The sequence below is a fragment of the Rousettus aegyptiacus genome, unplaced genomic scaffold, assembly GCF_014176215.1.
Source record: "Rousettus aegyptiacus isolate mRouAeg1 unplaced genomic scaffold, mRouAeg1.p scaffold_m13_p_3, whole genome shotgun sequence".
Taxonomy (NCBI): Eukaryota; Metazoa; Chordata; class Mammalia; order Chiroptera; family Pteropodidae; genus Rousettus; species Rousettus aegyptiacus.
The window spans coordinates 2,680,284-2,706,204 of NW_023416306.1; the positions used below are offsets into that span (position 1 = coordinate 2,680,284).

The 25,921-nt window shown below is 64.1% G+C and overlaps 2 protein-coding genes and 1 long non-coding RNA gene across 14 annotated transcripts; 1 reads left to right on the forward strand and 2 right to left on the reverse strand.

Moving 5' to 3' along the window:
• Positions 1-2,695: 2,695 nt before the first annotated feature.
• Positions 2,696-5,404, reverse strand: LOC118600435. Its single transcript, XM_036218267.1, has 2 exons — positions 4,474-5,404; positions 2,696-4,313 (listed from the first exon to the last, which is right to left on the reverse strand). Exons 1-2 carry the CDS (start codon positions 5,156-5,158, stop codon positions 4,198-4,200), a joined length of 801 nt encoding a protein of 266 aa, XP_036074160.1. The 5' UTR covers positions 5,159-5,404; the 3' UTR covers positions 2,696-4,197.
• A 1,840-nt stretch (positions 5,405-7,244) lies between these two features.
• Positions 7,245-15,325, reverse strand: LOC118615110. 6 transcript variants are annotated; one of them, XR_004956364.1, is made up of 3 exons: positions 14,251-15,325; positions 12,889-13,734; positions 7,245-12,433 (listed from the first exon to the last, which is right to left on the reverse strand). It is a non-coding gene; the product is annotated as an uncharacterized LOC118615110 (long non-coding RNA). The 6 variants fall into 6 exon arrangements; XR_004956363.1 differs by having other exon boundaries at positions 14,175-15,325; XR_004956360.1 differs by having other exon boundaries at positions 12,889-13,060; positions 13,476-15,325.
• On the forward strand, positions 15,321-25,542 carry PPP1R26 (protein phosphatase 1 regulatory subunit 26). 7 transcript variants are annotated; one of them, XM_036239559.1, is made up of 5 exons: positions 15,595-15,612; positions 16,232-16,471; positions 17,397-17,781; positions 18,270-18,406; positions 18,587-25,542. In XM_036239559.1, exon 5 carries the CDS (start codon positions 18,641-18,643, stop codon positions 22,211-22,213), a length of 3,573 nt encoding a protein of 1,190 aa, XP_036095452.1. In that variant the 5' UTR covers positions 15,595-15,612; positions 16,232-16,471; positions 17,397-17,781; positions 18,270-18,406; positions 18,587-18,640; the 3' UTR covers positions 22,214-25,542. The 7 variants fall into 7 exon arrangements, 6 of the variants coding, with proteins under 6 accessions (XP_036095454.1, XP_036095453.1, XP_036095452.1 ...); XR_001595508.2 differs by lacking the exon at positions 15,595-15,612 and having other exon boundaries at positions 16,168-16,471; positions 18,587-22,334; positions 22,422-25,542; XM_036239561.1 differs by lacking the exons at positions 15,595-15,612; positions 16,232-16,471 and adding an exon at positions 15,321-15,351.
• Positions 25,543-25,921: the final 379 nt, after the last annotated feature.

Here is a 25,921-nt window from a genome sequence, read left to right on the forward strand (position 1 = left end):
GGCTTCGCTTGTCCGAGCCTGCATGTTCCCTCTGAAAATTGAGCAATGTCCCCCACCGCAGGCATTGAGGCAGGAGCTTTGACCTCTGGTAAGTTCTCAAAACCTAGTGGAAGAGGGTGGTGGCCGAGGGGACAGAACAGGGGACGGCGCCTGGCAGGAAGCGTGCCAAGACCCCTCTGAGGACATTTGCCATGATTCGGGGTGGGCCGCCCGCCCTGGTCCGCTGGGCACACACGGCCAGCAGCTCGGCCCCTTCTGCTTCCCCCAGGGGAGGCCAGCTCCCCAGCCAGGCAGGGCGGGGTCCCATCGCGAATGGCAGCCGCTCCCTGGAGACCCAGAGAGGGCAGGGACACCGCGGCCAGGCGGGGGCGCCACAGCGGCTTCCTTCAGGCGTCTGCCCAGAAGCGTCCCTCGGGTCAGGTGAGCCTGAGAATTTCCACACCCAGCGCCCACGGCAACTCGCAGAGTGCGGAGACGCAGGGCTGGGCGGGCCAGGGCTGACCGGGGCGCGGCGACTCCACCTCGGCCAGTGCTTCCCAAACCCGCCTCACGGGCGTCCCCGGGAACCCGTGTCCCTTGGCCAGGCCAGGCCAGGCCTGCTGGCCAGCGGGTGTTCTGAGTGGCACGCTTGGAAAACTCTGCCAAAACACGGCTCAGGGCAAGTCAGAGCGTACGACGTGTGGACCCTGCACTGCCCCGTGACATTCCTGCCCCCTCCTGCCCCCCGCCTCGTGCTCAGTATGAGAAAGAGCCGAGTGGGGCGTCTCTGTCTCCGGAACCCCTTCTCTGCAGCCGTTTGGGACCGGAAATCGTCACACCAAGGAAGCGGCTCACGCCCACGTCCACGGCCGGCCGGAACCGGGCTCCGCAAGTGGACTGACTCCCCAGAACGCCAGCAGTGGAGGCGTTCCCGCGAGCTGGCCCTGCGGGCGGAGGCCACAGGCGACCCCGTGACAACGGGACTCCCCAGAGCCCCCCGCTTCCCTTTCCCTCTGAGACTGACCGGGCCTTGGAAACCCCATCGAAACTGTTCTAAACCCTTCGCCCACAGCTCCTCCACCCTGAAGCCATTTCCGTCCTGTGACTGGTGCCCGGGAGCTGGCCAGCAGGCAGAAGGCCAGGATCTGGCCGGTGCTGCCCCCAGGTCGCCGTGTGGCCTCGGGCCAGCTGTCCCTGCTACGCCCGGGGCCCTGGCCGGCGTGGGCAGCAGAACGCCGTCGGCGTCATGTGACTCTGCGGGCTGGGGGGTGGCGCTCATGTCCGTCCGCCACGTCTGGACTCGGGCGCAGAAGCAGAGGACACACGCTCCTGGCCTGCGACTCACCGCCGCGGGCCGCGCGCGGCCTCCTCCGTGTGCCGACGGACTCGCCCGCGCATTCGTTCACGTGAACTAACGACCTGGTGAACACCGTGAGCCCCGAACCCCAGAGCGCTGCGCACCCTCACGCACCTGCCCCCCGCCCGGACCGCCCGCACTGCACGCCGCCCGCCGCCTCTGGCTTCCCACACAGCTCTGTCACACGCCGGCGGACGCCAGCCGCCGCGGCCTGGTCCGATGCCCGTGGATGAGCTCCCTCCAGCACTGGCCGTGGCCCCTGCCGGTGGCGTGCGGGCACGCGGCTGACCCGCCCTCCGGCTTTGGCCCAGTCCGGGCCCGGCACAGTGGTCCAGGAGAGCCTCGGCCTCGGAGGGCTGAGGTCCCACGCACAAGGTCCCCCCAGCGGCTGTCCAACCCCGGCCCTCCATGGGTAGGAGGTCCTGCCGGCAGGCCCCGTCCACGCCGTGGCACGGGCACTCAGGGCCCAGGGCCCTCAGCCTTCCCCAGGGACGACGAGCTCCATCCTGGCCAGGGGCCACGGAGGGCAACTGAGGACTGGCCTACCTGCCACCACAACCCAGGCGACCCCCTGCCACCCCTAGGAGCAGCCTGCGGGCAGGTGACCCCCCCCCCCACCCGCAGCCTGGTTTCGAGCCAGAATCAGAAGCCTGGGGGTCATAGGTCAAGGAGCAGTTCTGAGGTCTGCGTCTGATCACCAGGGGTCCAGGGGACAGGGGACAGAGAGCAGACCGTCCTCCCCCGGGGCCCCGAGTGGCGCTTACCTGGGAAGCGGTCCACGCGGGAGGCAGGACACCCACGGGACCCGGGTGCCGACACCCCTCCAAGCCCTCTCAGCCCCCGGGGCACAGAACACCCAGCCTTGGCAGCACCTGGCCGTCAGGGCGCAGAGCAAAGCGGGCAGGACCTCCCTGCTCCCCCCCAGGGGACGGGGACACACAGGCTAAGGGAGCGGCCGGAGCACTTCGGAGACATCCCCGGGTGGCGGGGGAGGGGCGCTTCCGGGCTGGCCTCCCCAGGGCTGGCTGTGGGCGGGGGACTGGATTTTCAAGCATTTAAGGGACAAGGATCCTCGCCCTTGACACCACCCTGAAGTGGGGCGTGACTGCCCCCTGCTGGACACTCCGCTCCCTGCGCCCAAGCTCTTCGGCAGGGAGCCCTGTCACCCAGAGGCCAGAGCCCACATCTCTGTGGGAGGGGACAGAGCCATCGTCACCTGGCTCCGAGGCCGTCATAAACGGGCCGGGTGAGGCTCTGGCCCTGAGCACAGGGCGATTTAAGAGGACACCAGGAAACTCAGTAATCGAGACCTTTTTTAATTTTAGCATAATTTTAAAATCAAAAATGAATGCCAAAACATCAAATGTTAAATGCAGAATCTGACGCTGGCCCCCCTCTTACCCTGGAGGCGGGCTGGGGTCCCTCCTGGCCCCCAGGAAACCCACCCGAGTCAGCCACGGCTCTCCCGGCTGCCAGAGTTCCCCTCTGGAAGGAGGGGCCGCGTTGACCTGCTCGCTGTCACAAGACGCCGCAGGCTGGGCTGGCATGGAGGCTGCCTTGCAGAAGTCCCAGACGAAGGGGCCAGCAGGTGGGTGTCCGGCGAGGCTCCGCCCCCTGCATGCAGACGCCCCGCCTCACCGTGTCCTCACGGGGCCTCTCCCTGGGACGTGGTTGGGGGAGCAAACCCACCCTTGGGGCCTCATCCAACTCCAGCCACTTCCACGTACCACTGGCCCATTGGGAGTTAGGGCTTCGAGTCCCGAGAATCGTGGGGACAGAGCTCGGTCCATAACCATGACACCCGAGAAGCAGACAAAGCCCCCGCCCCCTTCCATCCTGCCTCGGCTCTCCTTGGGCCCGGGGCAGACCGCAGCTGGCGCTCAGGGCCGGCCCGGCAGGCGCCGACCCTTCGGCAACGACGCGGCTCGAGCGTGGGCACAGCCACCGCAGGCTCCGCCTGCCGGCACCAGCCCTGGCGTCCCCACCGCCCAGACCAGGCTCCCTGGCCGGCCCCTCTTCCGCAGCCAGGCTGTGGGGCCACCAGTGCAGCCACCTCGTGGCCCCCAGGGTCTTCCGGGTTTGGGGCTGACAGCCCCTTCTGGCCCCATGAGTATCACGACAGTGGCTCTGAGCTGACAGACACTTACTTTCCGAGCCTCCCCGCCGAGGGGCCTGTAGTCACCCAGTCACAAACAGGGACGGCCTGGATCACGCAGACCGGTGGCCTCTGTCCCCACAGGACCAGGCCACGCGGAGATGGACTCGCCTCTGGGCACCTCCAGCCAGGTGAACTTGCCTTCTGGGGTGACTCTGCGAGAGGTCCCCAGCTGCCTTTCCCACAGAAGCGGCCTGGGGCTGCTCCTGCTTCATGGCCGATCCCTGCGTGACCATCGGCTTTCTGTCCCCGTGAGGGCCGCACAGTGGCCCTCTTCTATTTTTTCTTTCTTTCTTTTTTTATTTTTATTTTTTGAGCACTTTTCAAAAATAATTGAAAACAGATATTCACACCAAAACTTCTACGTGCTGTACAGAGCGGCAGCACTCACAGCAACCAAAATGCGGAAATAACGTGAGTGTCCGTCCACTACCAGTTGGAGGTCCAACACCTGGCTCGTGGACAAAGCCTAGAACGCCGGGGGGACGAAGCCGGACACAGGAGGTCACAGGGCGGGCAGTTCCCTTTGAGTGAACCCAGAGAGACAGACCCCGGACGGGCGGCTCCCGGGGCCGGCACGGGGTTTCCACAGGTGCCGATAAAACACTCGGGGACCTGACGGCGAAGGCAGATGCTCCGCACTGCAGAATGGACTCGCGTTGTGTGAACGTCGCGTCACTTTATTTGTAAAAGTGCTTTCAGGCGCTCAGCAGGAGACCCAGCTCTGAAGCCTGGGGTGGTTTCCAGATCTGGGGAGCTGCAGGTTTTCTGGGGGGCCCTTGATCTCAGCATTCATTCCTGGTGCTCCAGGGCTGGTCCTCTCTGTGCCCAGACACAAGAACGGGAGTGTGTTTCTTTGTTAAAAGTGCGCGAGGCTATGTTCCAGCCTTAAAGAGGTCTTAGGGACTCGGGTGTAGCAGCTACAAAACATGCCCCAAGGGGGTGAGCCTCTTCCCACTGAGAGGCAGGGTCTCCGTCTCACTCCTGGAAGGCAGGCAGGCTGTGACAGCTTCCTCCGACACAGGACGGCAGCAGGGTGGCCACGGGCTCGGAGGTGGGTCAGCAAACACCAGGCGGTTCTGCCCGCACCAGGTGGAGAGGCCACGAGCAGGTGCTCTGATCAACAGCTGTGGCCAAGCCCAGCTGTCCTCACCCACGGTGCGACGGTCCGGCCTCGGGTCACCTCCAGCACGGCAGGACAGAGGCAGAGCCAGCCCACTGCTGGGCTGGAAGTCCTGGCCCCCAGGCTCCATGAGCATAAGGAAAGCCTGGCTGTCCCCTCTCAACGCTGAGGCGGAGGCCGAGGCAGCCCAGACGCAGGTCGCGGGTGGAGTGGCACCGGACGCTGTCCCGCTGCTTCCAGCCGGGACCGCCTGAAGTCGGTATCGCTTTCTGTCTGACATTTCCTGTTCTGCAGACGCCCGAGCTCGGCCAAGCACACCAGGTGAACAGCAGTTCTGGCAGGAAGCAAGGAGCCCGCCAGGAAGCCCCACCGTCGAGCCCCTCGAGGGGCGGGGCCGGGCCGGTGAGGAGGCGCGGCCTCGTGGGGGGCCGCGGGCACACCCGCCTCTCTCCCTTCTCTGCGGCCGCCCCCCAGCACCCACGAGTGGCCCTTCTCCCCATGGCGGGGGAAGGGGCGACGAGGCCGCAGGGTTTCCGGTTGCCATCGTTCCACATCAGCGATCTGGGTGGACGCCCCCCAACGCAGGTGCCACACGTGGAGATGCGCGCCCCCTCACACGCACACGCACATGCAAGATGCATGCATGTCGGCGTGTGCACATGTGGACACGCACGCACAGGAAGCACATGTGTGCATGTTTACAGGCACGTGTACATAAAGGAAGCACACACGCAGTGTACGCACACACAATGAACACGAGAAGCACACGCATGAAGCACATGCACACGCAGACATGCACACGCAGACATGCACACAAGGAAGCACATGTGCATGCACACACACATACATGGGAAGCACACATGCATGCACACGCACACAGGAAGCACACGTGTGCGCACACACATGCGCACCCAGGACCTATATATATAGTGAAGCTTTTGGTCATAAGTTCTACTTCTCTATAAGCGGCACACAGAGTGCACATGTGCGTACACACAAGCACACACGTGCCCACATGCACACACGCTGGGTTTCCCGCCCTCCCCACACTACGGCCTTAGCCACCCCCAGCCTGTCCCGCCCCCCTGGCTCCCCGCTGGCCCCGTGAGCTGCGACAGCCTCAGGCCACTACCATTTCCTAACTCTTCTGTGGAGAGGGCAGGCAGACCTTTTTAAAAGACTCTAACAGAAATATTTGCACTGAAATAGAAAAATCACTGCTCCAAAGAGCATTTGCAATTACTGCTTCAAGGCAGGAAGTGTCTTGGGAGCGTGTGGGGCTGGGGAGGTTTCTCTCTCCTGTATCCGCAGCCTCAGGGAAGATCCCTGCAGGGCTGGCATCCTGCCCCAGGGCCCTAAGGCCGATCCCCCAGGCTTTCTCCGGGGCTCTGGCTCAACCGATGGACCCCTCCCCTCTCCACTTTGGAAAAGACAGACGGCCCCTCAGCCTTCCTCCTGCCCAGCCAGCTCTTGCTCCTTTCCAAGCACTGACCACCGGACGCCTGTGTCCATCAAGGAGACCTGCCTGCACGTGGGAATGTCAAAGCCAATCAATCTGTCTGAGCCGATCGAGTCTCCCATCGCCCTCGCTCAGCACGACTGAGCAGCCACGATGCGCATCAGGGTCCCAGGCGCTGCGGGGTGGGCTGCGGGAGCCCGACCCTGGTGACAGTGAAGCGGGGCTCCCGCATGACCTGCCACCGCCCAGACCGACTCCCCGACTCCTGAAGGCATCACGTCCAGCAGGGTTTGCCAGTCACAGCACCGCTGACACGGCACCCGGCCCGCCCCCCCCCCCCCCGCAGATGTCACAGCCACGTGCCCCCCAGGAGGCTGCGTGTGTCGCCTCGGGTGGAGAGCCACTGGTTTGGAGGAAATGCTGCTCTAGACTGTGGATCTTTCCTGAGCCCGGTGTTCTCCTGTCCATGCCGTGGGGCTCTGCAAATCCTCCCACCGAGACCGTGGCCTGGCGGGGACAGGCCCATCACGGGGACAGTCACGGGACGCTTCCTGCGCTTTGACAGACGTCCTCCTGAGCCGCGGCCATGCCCTCATCGCCCCACGATCACCAGACGCCCCCCAGGTTTCCGTTTTTGACAAAGCCGTCATTCCTGACACATTTCCACGCGGCCCCTCACCTCGGCTGTCGAGGGCAAAGCAGCCGCACAGGACACCGGGCGCGCACGCCTGGCCGGGCCCCGCGGTTCTGACGAGGCCGGCCCCTTTGAGCCCTTCGTTCTGAAGCCTGGCAGCTCGCTTCTGCTTGGCCCCAAGGGGCTGGCGCCCGACCCTCAGGCGCACTCCCGGCGGAGTCTGCTGCACCCGGCTGCCCGCAGCCCAGGGAGTGTCCAGAACTGGCGGCCCAGATCCCGTGACAGGAACGAAGGCCCTTGGCACGCACTGCCCCCCCACCTCAAAGCAGCAGGAAGGAAACACGACTTCCTCTCAAAGCTTTTACACAAATAAGCACAATACGGAGCAGCCGGAACTGCGACGGGCCCGTGCCTTTTCCCGGAGATAAAATCTGGTGACATTTGCCTTTTTCATTCATTCTACTGGGTTTCCTTAAATTATTTGACCTGAATAAATCTCTCTAATGTGTATTTTTTTTTATAATGTGTACTTTTTTAAAAAGCTAAACCATTATATAATAGATGTTCCCAACACTGAGACTCCAAAATTTTCTTTCAGGCAAAAATGATTGCTGTTTTTAGCTGAAAAAACTAAACCTGAACAGACTCTCTCAAAGGAGGCCCTTATCTTTTCTAAAAAGCCCTACTCACTCAAAAAGCGAGCGTTCAGGCCTCCCACTATGAATGTGGCTGTGTACGTCCGAGTGTGTTTCGTCACCAAGAGAACCCCGTGAAGACAAGGGTTTTTGAAACTCCATTTTCGGGAAAACTCGGTGAGTATAAACGGCAGACTCAACGCACAGGTGAGGCCGGGGGACAGACACACACGGGAGCCGGCAGTGTGGGCAGGAAGCAGCTCGCGGGCGGGGTGGCTCGGCGCCCGCATGCGGGGGCCGGAGAGGGGGGTCTCGCTGCCCCCCAGAAGGTGCTGGGTTGTGCCACGTGTGGGGGCTGCAGGAGGAGGAGCCTGTCACACTGTCAGCACAGATGCCCAGGCCACTCAGTCGGAGGAGGCAGGGGACACACTGCCCAGGACTCACGGCCATCGAGCCCTGGGATGCTGCGGAGCGCGAGGGCCACTTGGAGTTTAAAAGGCAGAGAGCGACCGGCGCGCTGACCGAAGGCCCGCCCTGTGTCACAGTCACAAGGCCACAAAGGGTAGGACTGCTGTGTCCTCACCTACAGGAAGCAGTTGCTCGCAGCCCCTCAGCCACTGCACACGCCGGCTGGTGGGGAGCCCAGGCCGGTCCCAGGGTGGGGGGGCGCTTGAGCCGGGTCCCCGCAACCCGGCTCTATCTGGGGTCGCTTTCTCCTTGCTTCCGGCGTCGACTTCGCCGCAGAGAAGTCCAGGCCACCAGAGAACGCAAGTGGACCGGGAAGGGCCGCCTGCCGGTGCGCTTCTCAGGCTCCTTCTCACAGATGTGGATCTCCCAAACCTTTCGCCCTAAGCCCCAATCGCCTTCATGAGTGGGGGTACGCGACCAGAGTTGACATTGTCTCCGGCCCCCCCTCCAGGGGACATGGCCATGCTGGACAGGGGGGAGGGGGGTTCCTTTTTGCAAATATGAAAAGTAATCCCGGGGAACTCGGGGCTGGGGGGCTGAGTGATGAGGCGGATGTGGATGTCGGCTTGAATGGGGGCTGGATGAGTCACCCAGGACTGGCTCTCCCGAGGGAGCAGCTCGGCCTGGCCCCGGGTCGTCCTGCTCTGTGGGGACATGGCCCCCCGTCCACGTGCACACCTCCACCTGTGCCCTGTGCTCCCCGCCCCCGCCTGGCCCGCTCCTGCTCAGCGGCTGGTCACCAGCCACCAGGAGAGGCCCGTGGCCATCTTCTCTCCCAGCCCTGCCTGAGGCCCAGGGCCCAGGGCACCCCGCCAACCCAGCCCCGGGGCTCGGCTTATTTGTCCACTTTTTGAACAGCTTTATTGTGATAGAATTCACACGCCACCAAACTCACCCACGGAAAGGGTGCAATTCAATGACTTCACGCATGCACCCACCACCACAGCCAACCCGAGTGTTCATCACCCCAGAGAGCAGCGGCCGTCGCCTCCCGCGCCCGAGCCCCGCCCACACTTCCCTGGTCTCCAGGTTTTCCTGTCCTGTCCGCTGCTCTGGCTCTGCCATGCTCCTCCCAGGTGACCCAGGAGGTGGGAGGGTCCCCTCTGGGCCGGAGCGCCCTGCCCCAGCCTGCTCACTGTGTGGCAGGTTCTGATTCCGGCCCCCAGGGGAGGGCAGGGGGAGCCGCCTCCTGCTGGGCGTACCCCCTGTGCCATCCTGTGACCCTTGAAGTCGGCTTCGGGGGTGCTGCTTAAAGAACGGGCGGCTGAAACCCCGCCAGCCTGGCCGGCCCCAGAGCACAGACTGGTCAGGACGCGGGAACTCTGCGGCCGGAGCTAAGACGGGCGAACGGCGCCGAGGGGGTCACCTGCTCAGATGAAGGCTGGCGCTGGGTGGCGGCCCAGCGGCTGCTGCACCCTAGGGAGCGAGGCTGGTGTGGGACTGGCAGAGGGCTGCCCGCTGGCTGGTGGTCCCGGGAAGGGAAACGCCCCCCTTTCTGTGTCTGACCCCTGACTTCCTCCTCGCTCCTGCTCTGGGAGGGAGCCCGGCTCCTCCCCAGCTGGGTGCACGTGCTGTGGATTGAAGTCACGGTCCAGTGGATGGTGACCGCAGCTCTGACATAGGGGTGGGACCCGCTCACTCCGACACACGGCCGAGACCCCTCCTACGAGGGACTCGGGACGGCCCGCGCTAAGGCCCCCCGGAAACACATGGGCAGCCCCCCACTTCAGCCTGGTGGGCGTGGAAACATGCCGGCTGCCTTCCCCCCAGACTCCCCTGTGCGGCAGCCTGGGACAGGCGGGCAGGGGCCGCTGGCCAGCCTGAGCCCGGCCGAGCCCCTCAGTTCTCAAAAAGCCAGCGAGGCGGAGCCCAAGGGAGGTGGGAGGGAGGGCATGGCATGCAGATGGAAGTGGGCGGAGACGGGAAGGGCCTGGCGGGAGTCGCAGAGGCCACTGCCCTGGTCCCCGGTCCCCCTCGTACAGGCCAGGAGGCCAGCACCCCACCTCAGAACAAGAAAAGAGCCACACACATAGAACCAGCCACCATTCCCGGGCCCCTCTCTCCACTGGGGCCACAGGGCCAACCGCCACCCCGAAACCTGGAGACGGGGGTTCAGAGAGTGGAGCCCAGACCTGCCCGCCTGGAGCCACGGCCACCGCAGCGGGGAAGTGGCTGGCCCCCGAACGCGGGAGAGTGGGCGAGAAAGTCCTGCGTGCCACCGTCCGGGGGTCTGGCTCTCAGGGGCTCTCCCCCCAGGAGCCCCTCCTTGGGGAAGATTTGAGGGGACCCCTGGGGTCATGGCAGGGAGAGGGGACATCCCTTCTTCGCCTTGCACCGGATCTGCCCCCCCCACCCCCGCCGGTTCCCCGCTGTCTGTGGGCTGCTGGCGCCCCCTCCACACGCGGCTCGCCCACCCCATCCAGGACTCCACGAGGCGGCAGCCAGGCGGGAGGCCCATCACTCGGCCCCGTCCCCTGGGCCAGCCCTCGGGGCTGCCGTTCTGCGTCAGGGCACGGGGGTCCGCTTCTCCGTTTCCAGGGCCCACGGGCAGGAGCCGGTTCCATCTGTCGGTCGGCACGGGTCACGAGGGGAGGGCGGGGAAAGTGACCCTCCTTCCTCTGCACCTGCCTGTCCCCCGGGAGCTGACCCGTCATCCTCAAGGTGACCGGTCTCGGTGCGCCCCCGCGCGTGCACTCAGCCACTGCGGCCACGCTTGCCGAAGCTCACGCCGTCCCATCTCTGGCATGTGGGGACCGCGTCAGGTTTTACGCCTTACTCCGCCCCCCAGACCGAGGTCTCAGGTTCAGTGTGATGCCGTCCATCCGAGGTCTTCAATTCTCGACCCTGGTGGGTAAGAAAACTGAGACTCTACCACGGGCCGAAGCATCACCACATGCAGCCGAGGACGTCTGGATTTGCAGCAGGACACTGGACTATGCCCTCTGCCACTGGCCTGTCCCTAGAGCCCAGGGTCCCTGTCCCCTGGCCGGTGCCTCCAGCAGAGGGATGGGGTCTGCGCCCAGACAGTCGCCTCTCCCCCAACCCGGTCCCTCAGCCAGCTCTGCAGCCTCCGGGAAAAGTCTCTCCTGTTTCAATCACGAATGTCCTGTCCTCGGATCCTTTTCTTCCCCGGTCATAGAGGCCTGAGGCTGGGGTCTTCAGATGACACCTGAAGTGACATTCTCTGCAGCCAAGACGTCGAGGCCAGCTCTGGGCGTCTCAGGAAGATCTAGCATCCCACAGAGACCTCTTGGCTCTCCAGACCCAGACCCAGAAAGCTCTCCACCGGCCTTTCGCCAGCTCAGAGACCGTGTGGTGGGGACCCTCCTCCTCTGCCACGGGGAACCGGAAACCCAGTAATTTCTACGGAGTGGGGGGACTTCCGAGGCCGAGGCGGGAACCCTCAGTCACGCCGTGCCACACCCGCTCACCGCGAGTGTCGCCAGAGCTTGTTCTCTGTGGCGTTTGTTCTAATCCCGAGGGCTGAAATTCTATTTCCGAGTTGTATACCTAAACCTCATCATCTTATCATCATTTCTTCACACGTTTTTCAGCAGCTTCTTCCGCTGAATGGAGCGGAAATAAGATTTCTGAGAAAGATTTAACAAGTTAACTGAGCTTTGGCTGAACTACGGCGACAGAGCTGCTGGCGGAGGTTCCGAAGCGCGAGATTCGAGTAGAGGCTTCCGACGGAACACAGTCCCGGCCGTCGGTGGCGGACACAGGCCAGCTGCCCGGCCCCCTTCCGGGCGGAGGTGGCAGATGTGCAGCCTGCGCCGGCCACATCTCAGCCTGAAGGACACTCCTGGGCCAAGGTCACCACCCTCCCGGGGCAGCCCCGTCCAGTGGCCTCTGCGCGGGGGTTGTCGAGTACCAGCCACTGGGATCGACTGGGACCACTGAGCGGCCATCTCGGCCTGGGCCTCTGTCATACCCGCGCCACGGCCCAGTCCCTCTGCCCGGTCCTGTGTCCCAAGGGTGTCACCCACTAACCCTGCACACACGTCCCCTCCGTGGGGGACTGACCCGAGGTGGGCTCCTGTCCCCGAGCCCAAAGGTGTCTGATTTCTGCCGACTGTCGTTGCTTTTGCTTTTCCTCTGCACCAAGTTTTCCTACTTTCAAAGGGGGTCCCCCTCCCGGCCCTGAGCCCCATCCCGGCCACCTCCAGCTACCCCCCCAGGGGCTACCAGGCCCTCTGAGGAGAAGACAGGAGCAAATGTCCCTAAACTGCCTAATAAGGGCCTTCGTCCAATTTGTTTTCTGGGAAGACTCAGAGTGAGAAAATCTTTTTCCTCTCGAATCTCGAGCTGGAAGCCATCTCACTCTTTCTTGAACAAATCCGAGACGCATCCGGTCTGCTGACAGCGTGACTGGGCCCTCCCGAACCACCGCCTCCCCAGAGGCTTCCGCTCTGCCTCAGGTTAGAACGCCCCCTTAGAAACAGACGAGCTCGGGGCCACGTTGTCCCCTGAAATGGTACGTAAAAAACGCGGCGAAACTCACACCAGGAGCATCCTAAGGACCTGGCACTCAGACTGAATAAAGCTGGCAGGAGTAGCTTCCGAGGTAAAAGATCTTCAAACTCGTTGCATTTCCAAAGATGGAATCCGTCAGTGGCTGCTCTGGGTGGGATATGCATATGCTGCATTTGCATATGTTAACATCCTTACAGTCAGTCCCATTAAATACTTCGGTGAGAGTTAACATTTTTATAGATGAAAACAATGCTCCGCGTTAAAAAAAAAAAAAACTGAAATAGTATAAAAGGAACAATAAAGCACCCCCTTGCCAACACCCATCCCCCACCCTTGGCCACTCCCCAGTGGAACCCCACTGATGGCTGCTCGAGGAGGGACAATGCGAGTCTGTACCTCCCCTGGCCAGGCAGCAGGTCGCCTGCCACCCCCAACCTGCTCCTGAGAGCACACCTGGATGAGGCTTTACCTGGGCACAGGCCCGCCCCGTTCTTTCCATCAGAGGCTCAGTGGTGTGTGGATGTACCTGCCATCCTTTCCACAGACCCCCTCATGCTGGGCATTCTCGGCTTTTTGCTTTGATAAGCAAAGAAGAGACCCACCTGGACACACTGAGAGCAGGACTCAGGGTCCATCCCTCAGCGTGTGGGCCGGCAGCCTACACGCCACAGCAGGGCAGAGGACGTCGGTTCGCCCCCCACCGGGGGCTGTCACACTTCCTCCAGTGGGGGAAATGGTGTCTTCTGTTATCTGAGTGTCTTCAATTATGAACGCCTTAAGGGAGAACAGATACAGGTAAAGGGTTCTCTGGCTTCGGCCCCTCCATCCTGAAGTTCTTCTCTGACTTCGAAATTTACCCATTAAATCAGTGAACACTTACGAAATCTCAGAATGGTAAAAGCCACGCTGGGCCTTACCCCAAAGCCAGAAACCATAAAAACCTCAAAAAGTCTTGGCTACGTAACAAATTTAAAACTCGACCACTGCAAAGGAAAACAAAGAGGTCGAGCCCAAGAAAAAAGATCAATGAGAAACTATGGAAAATAAATGCGATCCACACACACGTGCAGCAGAGATGGGCTAAAATCCCGAACAGAAGATGCTCTAGGGTAAGAAAAAGACACACGGCCCGAGAGAAAAATGAAAAAAACAAACAAACAAACAAAAAAAACGCACACAGGACACGTACAGGCAACTTTCCAAACGGCCAATAGCAGAATGGAAAGATGTTCAACGTCACCCGCAGTCAGAGAAATTATAACCGAAGTGATGAAGAGGCCGCTTCGCCTCTGAGGCCGCTGGGGAGGAGACGCGCGGCCGGCCCGAGCTGGCAGGAGGCGGCGGTCTCTGGCCCCGCAGCGCCGCTTCTAGGAATGTACCCTGAGGAAACACTCGGCCGCTTCCAGGAACGTACCATCAGCCCGGCTCGCCACAGCACGCCTTAAAGACTGCGAAGACACATGCCAAAATATTTAGTCCGCGTTTCTGGGTTGTTAGGTGACTAATTAGACATATTTCCCCAAACTTCTGATAATGAACCAGTATTACTCTTATAATGAGAAAATATTGTTCGTTAAAACAATCCACTGAAGCATGAAAACAATGTTTTAACGGGTTTCTTAGCACTTGGCCCCCAAATTCCCCAGACTGGTCAGAGTATAGACACCCTTTCTCGTGCTCCGCAGGAAGAAGCCTCTGGGTTTTGAGTCCATCAAACCTCCCGCATTCTCCAGACGGTTAAGGAACCCCCAGTTCACCCCCAGTGGCGTCTAGGTTACGGCCACAGGGCCAGCAGGGACAGACTGACGGACGGGACGGTGTCTGTGCCTTGCCCTGGATCTGCCACTTTCAGGGCCAGTCCCCACTGGCCTGGCACCCCGAGCAGCACCTGTGACACCGTAGGCCTTGGCGAAGAGGTCCAGACTGTTGGAAAACCAAAACCAAAAAGGCGTTCCAAGTCACACCTCGGGTGAAGAGACCGGAAACAGCTGACTTGCAGTCCAGGGCGGTTCGCCACGTGATTCCCTCCCAGATGTCCAGGACGGGTGGGATGGCTACAGGTGTGCACGGGAGGCCAGTCGCCGACTCCCCCGGCCCCCTCTTTGTCCTCCAGGTCCAGCGCACTCTCAGGGGCCCGGTGACCATCTCCTGGCAGACTGAGGGAAGCTCTCCCAGGTCCTGGCTGCTGCTCAGGTGGTCCAGGTTTCTGTTGGACACAGGCTGGAACCCTGGGAGCCTCACCTCCCAGCGCCATGCCCCTGGGGGGCTCTTCATCCATTCTTAGCCCCAAGGTCCTTAACTGTGACTGGGAGGGGAGGCAGGAAGCCCAGACTCATGGAGCATTCAGCAAAACCAAAGGCAAAGGCCGCTGGGGCATGGCGGTTTCTAGGAGGAAAAGCAGACCCTGCAGCACCCAGCAAAGGGGACCTGGGGACAGGGGGTGGGGTCGAAGACAGAGAAACCCGGCTTCCAGGGCTGGGAAGCCAGGCTCAGCCTGGAGCTCTGTGCACGCACAGCAAGGAACTTCACCTTAACTGGCCCCAAGGAGAAAGAAGCCAGCACAGGGCCGGGCACACGGGGGACGCCTGACATGCAGGAGCTTCTAGCGGCACAGCAGCTCATAATCACAGTAACTGCATCCCGCACAGAACAGCCCTCAGCACGCCCGCCCGCGGCCCGCCCCGCGCGTCCCGCGCTCCCACCTCTGGGGGGCGGGGGAGGGGCGTTCGCCGGACTCGCAGCACTTACTGAGCGCGGCCCCGGGGACAAGGCGGTCAACAGCCCCCGGGGGTCCCCGCCTCTCCAAGGCTGGGTGGGGGGTCAGACTTCACGAAAAGGATTAATTCAGCAGCAGCACCCGGGGCATTTCCGGGGGCCCGTGCGGCTCGGGCAGGGGTGGGGCGTCCTCGGGCCTCCGCGGCGGCCGGCAGGTGGGCGCGCGCTCGCCGGGCGGGGGTCCGGCCGGGCCGCGCGCCTCCCCCGGAACTCGGCCGTGCCATTCCCATGATGCCCAGCCACCGGGCACGGCTTCCGGAGCGCGGCCGCCGCTCCCGCCGCCGCCGCCGGTAGGTCCGGGGAGGGGGCGGCGGGGGTCGCCCCGCCCCGCGCGCCCCGCCCTCCGCGCGGCCCTCGGCGCCGGGGCGGGGTGGGGAGCGGCGCGCGGGAGGCGCGGGCCCAGCACCCTGCGCGCCGGGCCCGAGGGGCGGGCGCCGGGACCCCGACGCCCCCGCGCGCCCCCCGCGCGCCGCTCCTCCCCCGGGACGCGGGGCGGGCGGGCCGACGCCGGGCGCAGGGGCGGCGGCGAGGGGCCGGGCGGCCGGGCCGAGGTGAGCTCCGGGGCCGGAGGGGCAGGCCGCGGGCGGCGGTGCGGGGCCGCCGGGAGGGCGCGCGGGGCGGGCGCGGCTCGGCGGGCGCCGGGGGCTGTTACCTGGCCCGGGGGGGGGGTCGCGGCCCCGGAGGCAGCTCTTGGCCCCGCCCCCGCGCCTCCAGGCACCCCCCCCCATCGCTGTGCGCCCCGCGTTCCTCGAAGCCCCGCGAGGCGCGGAGAGCGCGACGAGGGGCACAGGGCGCACCCAGGTGAGGCGCAGGTGAGGGCCCGGGGGCAGCTTCCCGCCGGCGGGGCGCCCCCGCCCTCCGAGCTCCGCCGAGGGCCCGGCGCTCCCGCGGGAGGACAGTCACGCCCTGCACCCGGCGTCGCTTCCGGGAGGGTCACCGGGCGCCCGGCCGGCCCCTGGCCCCCGGAATCCGGACACGACTGCGGGGGCGCAGACCCGAGTGGAGGCCTGCCCCCTTCCCTGAGGGACTGCTCGCACTCACCTGGCTGTGGACCAGGTCGCAGCCCGGGCGCAGGGATCCCTCTGACAGGCAGGGAGTCCCGGGTGGTGCTTGGGTGAGAGAGCAGGCAAGGTCAGCTTTGAGGGCCCCTCCTGGCTTCCTGTCCCCCAGGCACACGCGGCGGGTGGCACCACAGCTTTGCCTGGGAGACCTTGCTGCAACGTCCTGAGGTCTGAATTTCTAGCCCACGCCCACTTCAGGTTGTCCCAAGTGGGCCCAACCCCTGTCCGGCCTTTGCCGCCCTGACCCTGGGGCCAAGTCCCTCCCAGGGGTAAGGACAGGAGTCAAAAGCGGCCTTTGTGATGGAGAAATGGCGGGCATTGCCAGCCGGGAACTGGACCGACCCTGAGCGTAAGTGTAAGCCAGGTTTCCTACCCCCTGGGGGTGGGCGTCCGGACTAATGTCGGGTGCCCTCCACCGCTTTTCAAATTCTGGTACCACATGGCTTTGGGGCATGCAGTGGGTGTCCTCAGAGCCACCCTGGAGACCTGGTCCCTGGCTCTCAGAGTGCAGGACCGCCGTTGAAGCCCAGCCCACGGGCTTCAGCTCACAGTTCTCTCCAAGCGCAGTTCAGGGGAGTTTTCCAGCGTGATTCATCCGTGCAGTTGATTGTTTTAAAGCCACAGGCTGTTGCTGGAGACGCCCTCTGAATTTCAGTCTCCTCCTTGCGCTAGGCAATTTGACAACTCAGGGCCCTAGGAGCCCAGCTCCAGCTCGTCAGGGTGAGGTAAGCGTGGAGAGCTCAGTAAACACGCTTAGCCCAGGCTGGTGGTCTCTCCCCTGTCTTTGCTCCCTAGCATAGCATCCTGGGGCATTTGGGCCGTTTAAGGAGTTAATGCTCTTGGTTTAGACTCCTCGTGGCCCCGGGCCTATGCTAAGGTCTTGTAATCCCTGTAATTTCGATCAGTGACCACAGCCAGGTGGGCACAGGCCCCCCGCAGATGAAGGAGCCCTCTGCCCACCCTCCACCCCCGTTGTTGGTTCCCACTGCTCTGTGGCCGTTTGCTACGCGGGAGATCGTGGGGTGCCGTGGGTGCCAGGACTGAGAACGGGTGGACGGCGTCACGCCCTTCCCCCGCCTCCATCCTGCCGCATCCCACCTGTGGTGGGGCGGCCGTAAGCTCGTCGTGACTGACTGCATTCAAACTCTGTATTTTAGAGTTCTTCCACAATTTAATTTCGAGACCTTAAGTTGATGTATTTTTGTTTGCAAAAAGAAATAAGACAGGTCATTTGCCAGCTGTCGCCTCTGAATCCGATGTCTCTTCTTCCGCAGAGGCCGTGGAGGTGCGCGAAGGACTCTACGCGCGGCGGGCAGGGCCATGAGGCCCCCGTGCCTGCCGCGCTGTGCCGGCGTTGGCTGCCTGGTCGCGACCCGGGACCTGGGCCTGACGGGGGTCTCAGGTACCAGAAGGGCTTGGACGTGGCAGCGTCACTTGCTGAGGACCGATCGGCAGCAGCAAGTGCCTTGCTTCTGAATTCGTCGCACCCTCCGGTTGATCACCGGTCCCGCCTGTTGGGCATGTCTGCCCAGGTGGCCGGGCCGCACTGTCCTGGGAGGACTGGTGTGTAAACGAGAGCACGTGCTCGTCAGAGAGGACGCTCGCACTGGGGAGGCATCTGTGCTGGGAGCAAAGGAAAGCCAAGGTCCCCAGGGTGGGGTAAGGTAGCCTTGCCTGGCACCGTTTCGGGGGTGGAACTCAATTTCCTATTTCCGTAAATGCTGCCGAGCTGTCCTCTTCCATCTCGGCCACTTTGCGGTCCCCGTCTGGGGTCGCGAGAGGTCAGGGGAACATGTTAAGAACTGAGCGCTACCTGGCGTGTCTCGTGGTTTCTGACCGACCGCAGTCTGCGTTGGGACCTTGGCGTGCAGGCTGTTTGCCGGCTGGTCATCAGTGTTCCCAGGACCGGCCCAGCGGTGCTGCTGACGAAGCCACTTGTCGTCCGAGACGCAGACCCGTGGGCCACACAGGGCGGAAACCAGGCCACAGCTGGGTTTGGGGCTACTTTTATGCTAAGTGGCCCCAATAGCAACGTGGCTGTGTGAGGCCGCCTGGCAAACACAGTGACGTTTCTGGATAAAAAGTGACGCTCGGAAGCCGTGTGGGGAGGCCGTGGGCGAGTGGCTCATCCCAGCGTTTCCTTTCAGGAGCCCGCTGTCCCCGTCAGGAATGAACTGGGCCCCGAGGGCCCCCAACTGACGCGGGGTCAGGATGCACCTCCTCTCTGACTCGCAGAGAAGCGCCAGCGGCCGCTACCGCGTTGGCACCTCGGGGCGACTCTGAGGTAGGTGAGGCCCGCTGGCTTGCAGAGACGTGGGGGCCCCCGTGGGTGCGGGCGGGCCCGGTCCAGGCGTCTTCCGCCGTCCTCGCGGCAGTCCCCTTCCCAGCCCGGGACTCCGGGGCCGGTGACGTCCGCGGTCCCCTCGGCACAGGCGCCGTCACCACTGTGCCCTCCTCCCCCCAGGACGTGACCCGGGCGCACACACAGCTCGCCGCCGCCGGCCCCGCCGTCGCTAGGATGTTCCTGGTGAACACGCCTCCTGTGCTCGCGCTCCAGTGGCGGTGGGACGGCCTCGGCCCGCCGGGGACCTGCAGGCTGCCCGGCTGCTTCCCGGAGCCCACGGAGAGTGCGGGGGGCGCGGCGGTGAGCACCCAGGTGCAGATGCTCCTCGGCTCGCTGCAGAGCACCCGGGCGTCTCGGGGCACGAGCGACGCCCGCACCCCACCCCGAAGCCAGCGCGCAGAGGGGGGCCGCGACGCCCGCCAGGCCGCCGGCCCCGCGCTGGCCGCCTGCGGTCTTGCTGCTGGTCTGAGCCCCAGGGGCGACGAGGAAGCCGGAGGCTTTGGCCCCTCCGTGCCGGATCTAGACAGCGACGACTCCGTGGACCGGGACATAGAGGAAGCCATCCAGGAGTACCTGAAGGCCAAGAGCAGGGCCACCCAGCTGTCTGCAGCCACCGATGGGGACTCCCAGTGCAAAGCGGAGCTGCCTCAGAGCAGCGCCCCGACCGCCTCGAGTCCCCCACAACCTGCCCCTGGCCCAGGAGGTGGCCCTGGCAGCTGCGAGGGGGCCAGTGAGGACCAGGGCTCCGCCTCCCCGCTCAGTGTCAGCAGCGAGGACTCCTTCGAGCAGAGCATCCAGGCAGAAATAGAGCAGTTCCTGAACAAGAAAAGACAGCACGAGACCCCAAAACGTGCTGTGTCCGCCGACAGAGACCCGGAGCCCAGCGACAACCCAGCCAGGTCAGCGTCTGGATCCGGCAGAGAGCCGGCCTTCAAGGCACGTCGGCAGAATTCGACAGGCGTGTGTAAGGAGTTTGTCTTCCGGAAGCTTCCCAGGTTGGCCAAGGCCAGCGCGCAGCCCAGAGGCCTCAGGTCTCAGGTCACTACCGAGCCAGAGAGCTTGGGTGGCATGAAGCCAGCTGCCCCCAGGCCAGCCACCACCAGCCGCCCGACGGAAGCTGCCCCCAGCAAAGGCGGGGTCAGGAGGAGCATGGGCCCCGGGGCTAGGGGAAGACGAATCGGGGGCGCAGCCCCGGTGCGCGAGGCGTCCGACTCCAGCAGCGACGATGGCATCGAGGAGGCCATCCAGCTGTACCAGCGGGAGAAGAGGCGGGAGGCCAGCGGCGAGCCGCCACCAAAGGCTGCACCGGGCCAGGAGCAGGGGCCCGCCCCTCCTGCACACAGCGCTGGCCACTCTGCAAAAAGTGCCTTGCCCGAAACCCACAGGAGAGCGCCAGGCAAGAAGCCAGTGGCCTCGAAGGCCCTGGACCTCGGCCTGGGTGGCCTTGACCCTGACCATCCCTGCAGGCCACCGAAGGAAACCAGAGCCCCTGCCCCACCAGGAAACACAGCTTCCAAGAGCGAGTTTGCGGACCGGTCCCCGTGCCAGGCAGACACGTCCACCGAGCTGATGTGCGCCGAAGCAATCCTGGACATTTCCAAAACAATCCTGCCGGCCCCTGGGGACCGGAGCGACAGACCCCTGTCCACCAGCCCGCTCCTCGGTCCCCCCAGAGTGCCTTCCCGCTCGGATGGTGACAGCAGCTCTGTGGACAGTGACGACAGCATCGAGCAGGAGATTCGGACGTTTTTGGCGCTGAAGGCGCAGTCGGGGAGCTTGCTGTCCGGGGCGGACAGCTGCCCACAGCCCGCGTGGAGCCCGCTGCTGTCGCCTGGCCCCAGCGGCCAGCCTGGCGGCCCCAGGGCCCCTGCGTGTAAGACGCCAGACACGTCGCTGAGCTGTAAGAGGAAACGCAGAGGCGGCGGCAGCGTCACACGGCCGTCCACGCCCAAGAAAGCGAGAGAGCTGGCCAAGGAAGGTGCCCCGGATGCTGACCACAGCCAGGGGACAGCCAGCGCGGTCCCCGGGAGGGAGGGCGAGGCCAGGGCCCAGCCGCTGCCCTGCAGGACGGTCGCGCTGAGCGAGGCCGACGCGGCCCCGGCCGCCAGGAGCGACGGGTCGCCGGGCCACGGGAAGGCAGCCGAGGCCAGGAGCGCAGCCGAGAAGGAGAGCTCGGAGGACAAGAGCAGCTCGCTGGACAGCGACGAGGACCTGGACACCGCCATCAAGGACCTGCTGCGGTCCAAGCGGAGGCCGAGGAGGAGGTGCAGGGACCCCAGAGCCGCAGGCAAGAAGAAGGTCAGGTTCAGCACCGCCGAGACACAGCCGCCGGACCAGCCAGAGGGCTGGCGCAGGGCCTGGAAGGACAGCAGCCCCCGCCTGCTGAAAAGCTGCCTGTCCCAGCCCCGGCGGGACGGCAGGGGCGACCCCACAAGGAAGCTTCCCAGCGTCCCCTGTGCTCAGACGGAGAGAGCAAAGCCGGGCAGCGTGGGGCCCGCGGACGCGCCCCCCGCCCTCCGGTCAGCACGAAGAGCCCGTGAAAGGCCCCTGCTCCACGGCGCGGCGGCCGGCGCTGGCCCCCGCTCTGGCGACAGCAGCTCCGTGGACAGCGACGACAGCATCGAGCTGGAGATCCGGAAGTTCCTGGCCGAGAAGGCCAAGGAGTCTGTGAGTGGCTCAGAAACGCAGGCAGCGGGTCCCCCCGCGCTCGGGCCGAGCAGCATGCCCAGGCCAGGGCCGCTGTGCCACAAGGTAGCCCTTCCACCTGGCATGTGCACGCGGAGTCAGAGGGGCCGGGGGACCCCTCAGCCGGCCATGGGACCGAGGGCGGGCCCCCGCGCGGAGCAGGCCTGTCTCCCGGCTGCTTTGGCCAGAGGCCAGCTGGAGCCACCCAGGATCGCCAGGGGGGTTCTGTCCGCCAGAGGATCTCCCGCCGGTGGGAGAAACCTTTATCCTCCCACAGACCGGAGCCCACGAGGGGGCGGGCCTGCCGCCGGGGACAGCGCCTTCGGTCAGCTGTCCAGTTGTGCGGAAGGTGGCACCCGGGCAGGAAGTCCCACCGGGGCCATGCCCGTCACCTCCCGCAGCCGGAGCACGCCGACCTGGGGCGCGGGGGCAGACAGGGGCAGGGGTCCCCAGGCCAGCCTCGCCCTCCCGTGGGGCAACTTCGCCCACCAGGGTCGGCTGCAGAGCACGTGGACGCTGAGCTCGGAAGGCGGGGACGTGGCGTGGAGAGGCGGCCTGCGGGGCGAGAGGGAGGAGGGCGCGGAGGAGGGTCAGGCCCTGTGCGCGCCCAGCCTCGCTGCCGACCCCAGGAAAGCCGTGCCCTTCGCGGGCTTCTCCCCGCTGCTCTCCACGCAGTTGTTCCACTTTGGGAAGGGCGTCCCCTGGGGGAGCAAGCCGGCCGGCCTCTTCAGCCCCCCGCTGAGCTTGCCGCTGCAGGGCCCATCCTTCTCGGCCTTCAGAGAGGCCCCAGCCGGCCACGGCCCCGTGTTTGGCAGCTCTCACCTGCTCGTGAAGAAGGAAGGGGGCCACTGGTCCAGCAGGAAGGCACCGGCAGCTCTCGGCTTACACGCCAGGAGGAACTCGGGGTCCGAGGAGAACGTTCTAGACTTGAGGTACAGACGGAGGCTGACGGATGGGGAGGACGACCAGGAGGCCTGGGGCAGCGACGCCAGTGAGCTGAGCGACACCTCCGTGGAGGAAGGCGGCGGCCCCCTGGCCAAGGGCGAGGCCCTGCCCCTGTGAGCGCGCGCCCCGGCTTCGGCGCGTGCGGGCGGCTGGTGCCGGTGAGGGGAGGGCCGGGCCTGCCGCGCGCGTGTGTGCACCCGCGGGAAACGCCGGGCCCGTGGCACAGGCGTGTGTCCTGGTGAGTATGATTTTTGTAGCTTTTTTGTAAATTATTTAAAGTGCTGTAAAAACTATTTTTGGAAACTCCAGTTGTTTGGTTTTGTAGGGCGTCCATCGGCTCACTGCGGTTTCTGTTTGGTTTGCAAACACTCGGCTCTGCCCGTCACAGCCAGGTGTAAAGTGACTCCAGTACTGGTTCTCTGGGGCGATGGCCGCTGGTACCGTCCAGCGGTGCCTGCAGTTCAGGCCTGAGTGACGCCCTCCTGGAGCAGCGCCAGAGCCCCCCGAGGTGTCACTCAGGACCATGCTTGTCACGTAAGGGACCCCGGGCCCAGGAGGCCAGAGCACGTCCCTGGAATACTGCGGTCACAGCCTTTGATCGGAAAACCACGACAAGGCACAAAGGCTGGTGTGCACACTGGCCGTCCCGTTGCACATGGAGGCCCCAGGGGACAGCTCGCACAGGCCACCAGTCCCCAGCGAAGCCCCTGCTGCCCCGTGCCCAGTCCTGTTTGGTGACCACAGGATTCTAACGGCTCCGTGAACCTTGCACACGGGAGCTGCTGCTGGTCACGTTCAGTGCAGGCCCAAACGGCCTGTGCGCGTCACCTGTTTGTGTCCTGACCCGTGCGCGTGAATGGCCCCTGCTGGACCTGCCCAGGCACTTGGAGCACCCAGGACAGGGCCCAGCATCGGCCGGGAGCAGCTGGGCGGGCGCTGCGCCTCAGCTGGCTCTGGGGGCCACCGCCCCCCCCCCCCCCCGCCCTATGGCAGGGACGAGGTGGGCCACGTCCCACGCTATGGCCCGGCTGCCCGGATGAACGCGGCGGCCTACTCCGCTCTGCCGCAGTGCCCGTGGCTGCTGCAGAGACAGGCACAGCCTCGTCCCGGGGGGCCGGGCACCGCCCGGGCACGACGGTCACGCGTCGCCCCGCAGACCGCCGGCTGCCCTGCATTTAACGGCTCGCCGCTGCGGTCTGGCCGGGACGGCCCCAGGCAGGGCTCACTTGGCAGCTGGGTGTCGCGGGTAGTCTAACGTACGGGCGAATTTTCTGCGCGTCGTGCACCCCGGTGTGGGGGGCGATCCACTCCTGTACCCAGACACGGACAGGCGCCGGCACCCGCAGTCAGCGCCGCCGGGCCGGGTGCTGTGAAGAGCGAGCTCGCGGCCGCCGTGACTGCCCGGCGCCTGCATGATGTCTTCTCAGTCCTCTGTCGTCAGCTGTGTGTGTCCACGTGGTGCTTTCGGGGCGCAGTTCATGTAGTCCCTGCCGTGTGTTCTGTTTAAGTTTTAAGGAGTACGTCTCACACTTGGAAACACACGTCAGCTCGTTTTGTACATGAGAACCATTTTTAAGGATAATAAACGAAGCGCTGCCCCGAATCAGTGTACGGGCTCTGTGCTGTGCGGGGCGGCCTCTGCCGGGCGCGGGCACGAGACCCCGTCGTCCGGGGCCTGCGGCGTCCCCTCCGGCGCCACCAGCGCGCTCAGCGCTGAGCATCTCGCCGCTGCCCCGCCGCCCCAGACTCCCCCAGACCGGCGCCTTCACGCCTGCCCCTCTTCCCGCCCCGCGAGTTCCCGCCACCCCTGCCACACTGAGCCCTGTCCTTTGGGTGTGCCGCGTCATGACACACGCCTGGACTGTCCTGGTCCGTCCCTGCGACTCACACGTTGTGTGAGAACGTCACCCCACTCCCCGAGTGGACCCAGGCGCGTGCCGCCGAGGCCAGGGGCCCCCCTCACCCGCCGGGAACGGGGACCGCAGTGGGGGCAGGTGGGTCAAGAAGTGAAGGCTGGCCGCACCATGCGCGGCCTCCGTCCCACACCCCCGCTGGCCCAGCAGGCAGTGTCACGGGCCACGTGCATACCCACTTGTGGAAAGAGGGCCAGGGGACAGCGCGTTACCGTGTCCAGCTGTAGTGCAGAAGGCCTGCAGACCAGTGACAGCCAAAGAGCCACTCTCCTCTCCCAGGAAGTGGGGGACCGGTCGGGGGCGGCTCTGTCCCCAGGGCCAGGCTCACCTCATTCAGTACAAGGAAGGGGGGGAGGCCCGGTTCTCAGGTGTCACGCTCCGGGGGATCGGGGTCACGGTGCCGGGTCAGGAGCTGCGGGAGCAGGAGTCAGCGGGGAGAGGCGGAACGTGCTGGCGGTTGGTGTGGGGTGCTCCCACCCCAGTCCCCAGAGAGGGTCTCCCATAGAGGAGCGTCACGCCGTCACTCAGGCTGAGGCCGGGTGGCAGGTTTTCCTGGCCTGAGACGGCCGCACTGGGAGCCGGGCACTGAGCGGACATACCAGCCGGTTCTCCGCACGTGTGGACACGTGAACGGTGTCACCGCGACCCCCTCCCTCGACATTAAGGGCCCGTGTGGAGAGGGAGGGAGCAGCACGATCCCACTGTCCACGCCTGTGTCCAGCCTGGGTGGGAGGGGGGCGGCCAGAGCACAGTTGTCATTTCCAAAATCTTCGAGGTTTCTGCCATTTTGTGTGCCGGACGTAGAGTTTCAGTGTTAAAACATCATATCTTTGAAACGTCTTAACTCTTCTTGACTATAATTGAAATATTAAAAGTCCCTGGAGAAAAACGTACAAAACCTAAGTGGGGCGATGATGGTTTAAGCTGAGAAGCCGCTGCTTTCAGCCCGGTAGCGAAAGTCGGTCGTTGGTGGAGTGTTACGAAACTTCATTCTTTAGTGTTCCCTTTCGGGGTGGAGTAGCTGTGAACTTTACATATTTTGTGGAAGGAAACTAACTGGCTTTTGTCACCCAAAATGTTTCGATCGCCTTTTCTGTGATCGTCGAGATCGGCTTTAAGATTTTGGAAAAGCAGTGCAAAGGCCGGAGAGCGATGGGAGGTCACTTCCTTCCGTTTCTCCACCAGCCACCCGTGCTGCGGCCACCACCGCAAACAGCACGTTCTCACAGCATCGGCCGAGACCTGTGGGTCTAAACCTTTTCTCCCCCCAGCTCCTTATGCAAAGATTGCAGATGGACATGTGTTAAAGGTCACGAAATTTATCATCACAGGAGTTCCTGTAGGATTTGTGCAGATGCGTAGAAAGTCAGGGCCCAGAAGTGGGGTCTGCGGCTGTTGACCTCGCTTGCCCAGGGCGTCCCCTAGGCAGTTCAAGCCCAGGGCCTCCTGCGGGCCCTCTCCTTTGGATTCTGATTTTCCCATCCGGAAACAGAGGTGCAGGAGTAACTCACCCCAGGTGTGCCTGCTGGAGGAGGTGACAGTGTGCGAGCCTTTTGAAAAGCATGTGATGGGCTAGCAAATGGAGAAGGGCGCTCACAGGGGCCCAGTGTCAGGAGGAGGGTACCAGGAGCCTGAGCTGGGGACCATGACTGAGTTTTGGGAAGACGGACATGTAAACCAAAGGCGTTTGTTTTCCAGCTTTCCAGACACTTAATAAATGTAGAAAGCCTAACTTTATCTTCACCCACTAGTGCTGTTACAGAAATGTCAGTTTTAATGGCTACGACCAATGAGAGCACTCAGCACCCGATTAAGATGCCAGAGTGCACTTTGGGACACGGCCACTGAGCTCAGCTTTTTGGGTTTGTTTGGTTTTTTTTTGGGGGGGGGGACAGATCTCAATAAAGTGCAA